Source organism: Nicotiana sylvestris, chromosome 2 (assembly GCF_000393655.2).
Source record: "Nicotiana sylvestris chromosome 2, ASM39365v2, whole genome shotgun sequence".
Classification (NCBI taxonomy): Eukaryota; Viridiplantae; Streptophyta; class Magnoliopsida; order Solanales; family Solanaceae; genus Nicotiana; species Nicotiana sylvestris.
Window position 1 is genome coordinate 27,061,107 of NC_091058.1, and position 9,328 is coordinate 27,070,434.

The 9,328-nt window shown below is 35.9% G+C and overlaps 1 protein-coding gene across 1 annotated transcript; it reads left to right on the forward strand.

Annotated features, from left to right (window-relative positions):
* The first annotated feature begins 539 nt into the window (after window positions 1-539).
* Window positions 540-2,651, forward strand: LOC104238033 (uncharacterized). Its single transcript, XM_009792295.2, has 4 exons — window positions 540-891; window positions 1,043-1,556; window positions 1,721-1,744; window positions 2,356-2,651. The coding sequence occupies exons 2-4, from the start codon at window positions 1,196-1,198 to the stop codon at window positions 2,427-2,429; spliced, it is 459 nt and encodes a 152-aa protein (XP_009790597.1). The 5' UTR covers window positions 540-891; window positions 1,043-1,195; the 3' UTR covers window positions 2,430-2,651.
* Window positions 2,652-9,328: the final 6,677 nt, after the last annotated feature.

A 9,328-nucleotide genomic window follows, 5' to 3' on the forward strand; every position in this document is an offset into this window, starting at 1 on the left:
TATTCCTGCGCAAGTTCTTCATTGCGACCTTAGTGTCTAATGACCATGGGAAAGCGACATATGCTACCTGCCCATCCTCTGAAATATAGTCACCAGGTTATATACGCAAGTGACAAGACCAAGCATTTAAGCTCAATAAGTTAATTAGGGTATCTCCTTCACAGTTCGAAAGATGTTGCTCATACTACCAATTCATCCAAAGCATTGCAGCTATTATCCGTTGCAAATATACAGCTGGTTGGTAGCTAATGATACTGACTCTAAGTGTATACATTATATTTTGAAGCAACTATTGATATGAGTAAGATTCAAGATTTTTCCCTATACTTTTTTTTTCTTTAATTTAGTCAGTCTTTCTGGTGATAGTTAAGAGAGATGAAGATATTACACCTGGTAAGGAAAATGTACTCTTGTCAGATGTTTTAGAGAGCCGTCTTTATGTGAATTTCATAGCACTGAGGCCATGGGTGCCTTAAGAGGTCTTAGACAACCTCATTTATTTATCTTCTGGAATGAATCCCCTACCCTACGCTGCTTAAATTTTATGCACTTTTATGTTTATTCAGTAAGAACATCATTTTGTTTTCGTTATACATGAAAAAGAATGTACATTTATCATTCATCTGTAAAGCTGGAAAAGTTACATTATAGAAACATATGTCTCTCGGCTTGTGGTGGAACTTCCTCTATTTGGCTTGTCATAGTTTGTCTTTGGGTTGCTACTCGGGTTTGGGGAGTTGATTTCAGTGTTTGTTTAACCAAATTTGCATATTTTTTTTTTGGCTGGAACAAGAGATAGAGAAATTGATGATATCTGAAGACTTCAAGGTGTTGGTATCCTCATGGCTGGAACAGACGATATAACTAATGATGATATTGAAAGCCGCGAAGGTATTGATTTAGACTTGTGCAGATAATAATATTGCATTTCTAGTTTATGATATGCTGAGATTTAATTCTCTCAAGTTGCTTGCTTCTTTTGTTTTTTTCTCTCCTTTTTTTTATTTGATAGTCCCTTTATGCGCATTGTGTACAAATGTAGTGATGTTGTTAGAGGTGGAACAGAGGAGCAGCGCAATACTAAGGGAGAGAGATGATTTAGAAAGACGAGCTGACAAGGACATATCTGAATTGTCCAATAATATCCTCTTTCTTTTGGCATTCACGGGAGGAATTTGCCATCTCTATTCTATTGATGTGTTTATTTTTGGCTGGAACATTCGTTCTCGTAGGCATGGCAAAATCAAGGATTACACTAATGAACACGTTCATCGAGGGTTTTACAGAAAGATATAAAAAGGTGAGAGAAGACGCAACAATTCTAATGGAATTGGAACAGAACAGGAAAAGAAGGCTAGCAGCTAATGTTGTGGATAACAGTGAAGGTCTTGTCATGAGCACGGATTTTTTTATTGACAGAGCTAAGAATATTTCTGATGCTATAGATTTTTCTGACTTTGAGAAACATTATTATAAGCTGATCAATTTGTCTTGGGCGCTCGGAGGTATCTACATTCCTGTTGTGCTGGTCATGTCATATTTCAACTATTACTATGGTGAGTATTTTCTTTTTCTATGGATCTTTTACATAATGTACAAAAAATGTTTCACACTTTTACTAAATGTATTCAAAGTCTATTTTGGTGCATGTTAAAGCATGATCTAGTATAAAATGCAGTTCATTAACAAGTCTAACCACCCTTTGGATTTTCAATTACAGGACAGGATTCCTCGTCACTTGATGGTATGTTAGATTTTTCTTCTCTGGCGCATAAGATTTCCTATTCAATGGCAATATTAGATACCATTTTCTATTTGCAACATCGTGACTAAGTAGTATAAATACTCTCATCAAACTAAATTTCTTTTTTCTCACAGCATTTCAACATGAACATGGCCAATACCTAGGGTATACATATGTTTCCGCGGCTGCTTTCTTTTTGGCATCCGTTTTCTGTCTTGACTCTTGAAATTATCTTCATGCGGATTGGTAGTCAACTCCTGCCCATTACTTTCTTTAGTTGTCTGGTTATTCTTCTTTTTCATTAATTTAAAATATGCTTCACAGATTATGAGTATGTCCTATTGAAGAGTAACTGTGACCAAGGAAACACCTGTATGCTGAGCTCAACATGGACTCCCTTTCTGTGATCTACCTTATTTTCCTACCTCCTCCCCCCGTTAAGTGTCTAGACATCAGATGTCTTTAACTATTCGTCTAAAAAGTGGCAGACTTATAATGATTCTTCAAGATAGATCTGTATATAATCTTTAAGCTTTCCTGTGTAGTCTGTGTAATGGATATGCAAATATGATTATAGTTTCCTTCTTGTCTAATTCCTGTTTCACTTGCAGAGGCAAGAAGTACATGGAGCAATGGATGTTGTCTCTTTAAAAATTATCAATATGGTGCATGGCTGTCTGCCTAGATTATGGTTCTCAAACCAGGGGCTGGTGCTGTCTTTTGATGTATGAGATGTTCAAGTTCATCAGTATTAGTAGTAGTGGTAGCAGATCAGCATTTGCATTAGACTATATATAAATACTTGAGTTTTGTTGCGGCAGTGATCTTTGTTTTTGGCTGAAAAATGGAAAACATTATCAGCCTGCTGCTGTTGTAAATAAAAGCCTCCATCTCCTGAAAACCAGAAAACTGAAACGTCAGTGATTATATCTTGATTACACATTAAAATCACTAGTATGTTGACTTATGCTAATTTGCAATTTCTTTCTTGGTTCATTTTCTACCATGTATGTTCTACAGCTCGTAAAATGGTCTGGTTAAAGTTTCAAAATGAAAATCCGGTAATTTAAAGTTTCAATTATTAGTTACACCAATTAGCAATTCTGTAGAAAAAGCTTTTACACTCTATTGATGAAACTTTATTGGATTCTACAGTAGTTCCTCATCTCAGGTAGGAGTAATTGGTATGTACTATGGTGGTTTCAAGTTACCCCTTGTTTGAGGGAGAAATTCAAAAATAGCCAGATTTACAACTGGTCGTTCAAAAATAGCCCAGTTTCAAAAGTAATCGAAATTTAGCAACTTTTCATATAAAGATAAATCTGAGCGAAAACACTGTTCAAAACCTGGAAAATACGCCAGTATATTATTCTGAAGTTTCAGCATAAGTATGCTTGAACTCCAGCATATTATATTGGAGTTCCAAGATAAGTATGCTAGAACTCCAGCATAATATGATGGAGTTCCAGCATAAGTACACTAGAATTCCAGCATAATATACTGGAGTTCCAGCAAGTATAATTGTCCAGTATAATATACTGGAGTTTGGAGCACCGGTGCTCCAGTCTCCAGTATATTATATTGGAGTCAGCAAAGTATACCGGTCCATCATAATATGCTGGAGTTCATACACAGGTGCACTGAACTCCAGTATATTATGCTGGATCGGTCTCTGTTGTAGCAAAATAGTGGCTATTTTTCATTGACTTCGTAAATGTTGGCTATTTTTGAATGACCAGTCCGAAAACTGGTTATACCGTGCTATTTTTACCTTGTTTGATCCAGTGTCTAGCGTAAAAAATGCACGGGGCGCCCTATGTGGTCGCCCCCATTTAACCTATACCCATTTTTTTAAAACTTTTAACTTGTACCCACTTTTTAAACAACTTCAGCTCCATTTCTCCTCCCCCTCAGTACCTTACCAAAAGAAAGCAAGATTGTGTTTTAACATTTATAAATAACGATAGAATAGTAGTATCAACAAAGTGAAGAGAAAATGCAGTTTTTTATCTGCATACATACTAAAAGGGAATTAGATGAAAAAATGGGAAATTCAGAGAGCTTGATACCGTTTTCTATGATATCTTATTTTGCCGATCAAGAACAGAGTGATTAGAGTCTTGCAAAAATGATGGAAGCGGCTGAAATGCCTCCTATGGGGTTCATAAATGAAGTTTCTAATCAACTAAGAAATGCTATGAAACTGCATCTTTTTAACTATGATATGATAAGAGATAATAGAGTTGGAAATCGATATCTTATTATTGATATTAATTACTTCCCCGGTTATACTAAAGTGTCTGAATATGAAACTATGTTGACTCCTTATTTTCTTGATCTTGCACAACATAAGCGAAGCAGAGATGCTGGTAATTTGGAGAATAAGATTCATGAGACAGATTCTAATGGTCAGAATAAGACTCATGAGACAGATTCTAATGGTCACTATCTAACGAAATATCAATTTGAAGTTAGCTTAGAAATATTAAACTTCAGCTCTAGTGAAGTTTCTCAGTTATAATACAAAAACTTCAGCTCTAGAGCTGAAGTTTCCCAGTTACAACACAAAAAGTTCAGCTCTAGAGCTGAACTTTAGACCCGACTACTAGAATGCTGAAGTTTTGCGTGATTGCCTTTGCTACTTCAGCCCCGTGTGCTGAAGCTATGCGAAAAAGCGGGTACGCTTGCAATCTTTTTTGCAAAGCGTGCACAAGTTAAAATGTGATACAAAAAGCGGGTATAGATGCAAATGCCCCATTCTAGCTTATGCTTCCGGACCACAAAGAGGATCACTTGAGGCACTTTTTAGGTTTTGTCCCCGTCCAAGTTGTTTAACCAAAAATCTAAGTCTTTGGTCAAAGCTAGAAACGAAGAGAAATTCGGGTTACTGATAATCAGGAGACGAAAATAATAACAGATTTTTGAGAACGATGATAAAGCAGTAAATAGCTTTGTATTTCAGTAAAGTCTCAATAATCTTCCCCTCTACAGATGTCGAGTCCTTCTCATTTTATAGTTGATTCTAGGAGAAGGTGTAATGCCTTTGTCTTAATGAGGCAATTATGAGCAATAAATGACATTAAAAGAAACGTTACTCAATCATTCCTATTAAATACAAATTCTCTAACGTATTTGATATTTAATACTGAATTTGGACTCTTTTGCGTCATCAGATTCATATCTTCAATCCTTTCCGATCTTCGGGGTTTTAAATGACTTATATAGGTACGAAACTCGTGCCTCTTGAATAACGACTCGTGCCTATTTAACTTTCTTCTCTCCGTATCTGTTGTCGCCCGTGCCTTCTTGGTTGATTACCGTGTTTTGATCATTTGACCAGTCCACGTGTCATGACACGTCATCTTCAATATATAAATTCAGTTTCTTCCCAATACACAAGTAAGTTTTGCAAAAATAGCTATGGGGCATAATATTGGCGGACGGGGCATAACTTTTTGAACAAGTTCTGTGAGATGAGCAAAACTTGCCGTGTTCACACGTTATGCTAGGCGGGCAAGGCTTGATACCATTTCGTTCTACGTACTCCTACTACGTATATTATTAAATTGTTCAAAAACTTGTTCAACCTATCAATAAACAGCACCTCGATGTTCAAGTTCATCTCTTTCTGCTGATTTGCTACTTCTTTTGACTTCACTTCCTCAATAAATAGCTGGAATAATGTTATGGGCCATCAGCAAATAATTATAATGAATTGATATGTATATTTTTCATGTAGGCTTTGTCACCAAGCTAGTTAATTAGTACTATAATTACCTCAATGACTCGATCTACTGCTTAGTTATGAACTTATGATCAACTAATGCGATTGGTGTAAAAGTTGGGTCTGACAATTTTTTCTAGCCTAATAGTCCTGTTGGTCACCTAGTTGACCTCACCCTTATCATTACTTGTCACACATTTGGCCAGCGACGGACCCAGGATTTTGTGCAAGCGGGTTCAATCTTACAAGTATATAATTTTAGTCGTAAAATAGTAGTTGTCAAGTGGATTCAAAGAAATAGTTATACAAAATTTACACAGCTTTAATCCTAATTTATACATATATACAGTATTATTTTTTTGTTAAACGGGTTCAGTTGAACCCGCTAGCCACCACTTGAGTCCGCCACTGCATTTGGCATAGAACGACGAATGATTTATGAAATCTAAGCTGAAGAATTTATACTTATAAAATAATTCCCTCTTTTCTTCTTGTTTAGAGAAAATGGGGTTTTATCGATTTCACTTCATTTGTGGTTCGACTAATTGGGCCTGAAGCTGATGGTATGTTTTTTGGCCCATATAGAATGACAAAAATATTTTTGTGCTACTATTGATTTTTTGGGGAGAAATTTAAAAATAGCCAGATTTATAAGTGGTCATTCAAAAAAGTCATCAGTTTCAAAAGTAATCGAGATTTAGCCATTTTTCATGTAAAGATAAATCTAAACGAAAATAATGTTAATATCCGGAAAAATATATACTGGAACTCCAGTATAATATACTGAAGTTCCAGTATAATACACCGGTCCAGCATAATATACTAGAGATTGGAGCACCTAAGCTATTTATATTTTTCCTCTCTCTTTCTTTCAATTAACACAAGATTCTCTCTCAAATTTTTTCTTCTTTCTCTCTTTTTCTTTCTTCTCTCTCTCTTCAAGCAACTCAAGCCTTAGTATTGATGGCTTACGAGAAAGAAGAATCTCTCTCAAATTTTTTCTTCTTTCTCTCACTCTTCGAGCAACTCAAGCCCTAGTATTTATGGCCGACGAGAAAGAAGAATCTCTCTCTCTTCGAGCAACTCAAGATACACGCCATAGTATTGATGGTCGACGAGACATTAGAATAGAGTATAAGGCAGCCAGAAAACAGAAAAGAGTGAATTTTTTAAACGGAAAGGAGCAATATGATAAAATCTTATAGTAAATTTATTATACGGATCCGACGAACTTTCTTCTCTTCTTAGCAGGAAAACGCCATCTCCGATGAACTTTTTTCTCTTCTTTGCTATTTAGTCGCATATAGTGATACAAATACATTGTATTCTGTATAAATTCACTCAAACACATTGTATTTTTATATAAATATATTTTTCTTTGTATGTATTTATGTATTTTGGATATTTATATTTTTTTAATACAGCTGAGTACTGTCACACCTCCTTTTTACCCGCGCCCGCAGGGGCGCAAGAGGAGTTTTTCCAATTAAAGGACAATCGAAACGGGATTTGTTTATTTATTTCAGAGTCGCCACTTGGGAGATTTAGGGTGTCCCAAGTCACCAGTTTAATCCCGAATCGAGGAAAATAATGACTCTGTATTACAGTCCGCGAACCAGAAATCCGGATAAGGAATTCTGTTAACCCAGGAGAAGGTGTTAGGCATTCCTGAGTTCCGTGGTTCTAGCACGGTCGCTCAACTGTCACATTCGGCTTATTTATCTGATTTTAACAATTATGAGCTTATATGCAAGTTTTAGCTCTTTACCGATTTTTTTTATTATTATTATTATTATTATTATTATTATTATTATTATTATTATTATTATTATTATTATTATTATTATTATTATTATTATTATTATTTTAACAGAGAATTGCAACGTTGTGAGAACGTATCTCGAACCACGTCACATCAATGTACCCGTGGTTATCGACACATTTCGACTCCGTTGAGATTTGAATTTGGGTCACATAAATGTGCACCCGAGTTTAAGAAAGTAAATTATTAAAGGCGCGCCTAAAGCGACTAGCGTATCATTATTTTGGCTAAGGTCGTGAAATTTTGCTAAACGGCTCATCCCGAAGTCTAAGTAATTTTACCAATACGTATAGAGGGCCCCGCAGCTTGTGTATTTTTGTTTGTCGAGGCTCGTCTCATTCATTATTTTTTTAAAAAGAATTTGCAACGTCGTGGAAATGCATCTCGAACCACGTCACAATCAATGTACCCGTGATTAGCGACACATTTCGACTTCGTTGAGATTTAGATTTGGGTCACATAAATGTGCACCCGGGTTTAAGAAGGTAATGTTATTTAAAGTACGCGCCTAAAGAGACTAACGCGTGGTTATTTCGGGAAATGGCCGTGAAGTTCGCTAAGCGGCCGATCCTGAGTTCTAAGTAATTAATACATACATTTGTGAGGGCCCGCAATCTGTGCGTTTTATTTGGCGAGGCTCATCTCGTTTATTTTAAAAGGACGATCCTAAAGTGACTACATTTTTTCTATTAAGTTCGTCTCTAAACACAAAATGAAGGTCCCAACCAATTGTTACTTAACTCTATTGTATGATTTTTAAGTATGGTCTTGTGATCGAGCCCGTTTCCTACGACCAGATTTCATGCGTTATCCGGGCCAAGTTCAGCGTTCGACTCACAGAAGCGGATTCGAGTCTGATTTAACATACACAGGCTATTGCCAATTGCTTTACATGATGAAGCCAAACCCAATATTTCAACTTTTTGAGCAAATGGGCTGCCAACAATCATTATCTACCTACTGTTGACAATATTAAAACCTTCATAGCTAGAGAAACTAGCAAGTTTAAACAGGCAGGTTCAATAGAACAAACTCATGCTATCTTCATCTTATTCCACTTATTTGACTAAACAATTTGACAATAATGGGCATGCTTAACTATTCGGGAAAAACACAGTTAACTTGGAAGTTTGATTTTTAATTCTATGCTACTAAAGTTGGTATTAAACTACTAAATTTACAACTAAGAAAGGCAAATTAATGGTCCAATACAGTCCTTATCAGATACAAACTCCACAGTCCACATTCTTCATTGAGTTATAAAGATAGACTATACAACTTATCATTTATCTACTAAATTACAGATGCACTAAGTACTCCACTACTCGAGCATTTTCTTTTCACTTTTACATCTCACAGCTACATCACAGTGTTATTCGAAAGTGTACCTGGTAATAGACAATAGAAAAAGAAGAGGAGGATCAGCAGAGCAGTAGCAAAAAGCAACACAGTAACAGAACAACCCAGTAACAGATTAAAGAAAAAACCAGCAGAATTCCAGCAACACCCAATGAAACAGTAGCAAATAACCAATAGCAAACTCAGGAAAAAATAATTGAAACCCCAGAAATACCAACCAGCAACACCAATGAAACAGTAACGGTACTAGTTCTGATATTCAGCAGTAAGAGAAAAGACCTTACTTTTCAGTTTCTTAGCTCTCAAACACTGAACCTTTTAGGATTAAAAACCAGCCTATTTTTTTTTTGCTCTCAAATTATTGAACTCTTAAATGTTAAAAATCCAGCCTAGACTCTCTGGAAAAAAACTGAAAGAAAACTGATTTCTCTTCTCCAAAAAAACCAGCCCCCTTTAACTCTGCCCAGACCCCTATTTTATACCAAACACTAACCTTGCCCCCCTCTCAAAAGCACTCGGGCAGAATCCTCCCACTAATTCTGCCCATGATCTTCTTTTAATTCCACTAGAGTATGTCTTTTCCTTATTTAATATTTAAACAGGCATGGGTCATATATTTTAATCAATCCCTTTTAAGCCTTCCCCTACCATTATGTTTTGTTCCCCATTAGCACTAAAC

Excerpts from the sequence above, each read along its gene's own strand:
- LOC104238033 (XM_009792295.2), top strand. The coding sequence starts at position 1,196 with ATGTGTTTATTTTTGGCTGGAACATTCGTTCTCGTAGGCATGGCAAAA. Across the intron at positions 1,557-1,720 it reads ATATTTCAACTATTACTATG|GACAGGATTCCTCGTCACTT; the intron begins GTGAGTATTTTC and ends TTTCAATTACAG. Across the intron at positions 1,745-2,355 it reads GGATTCCTCGTCACTTGATG|AGGCAAGAAGTACATGGAGC; the intron begins GTATGTTAGATT and ends TTTCACTTGCAG.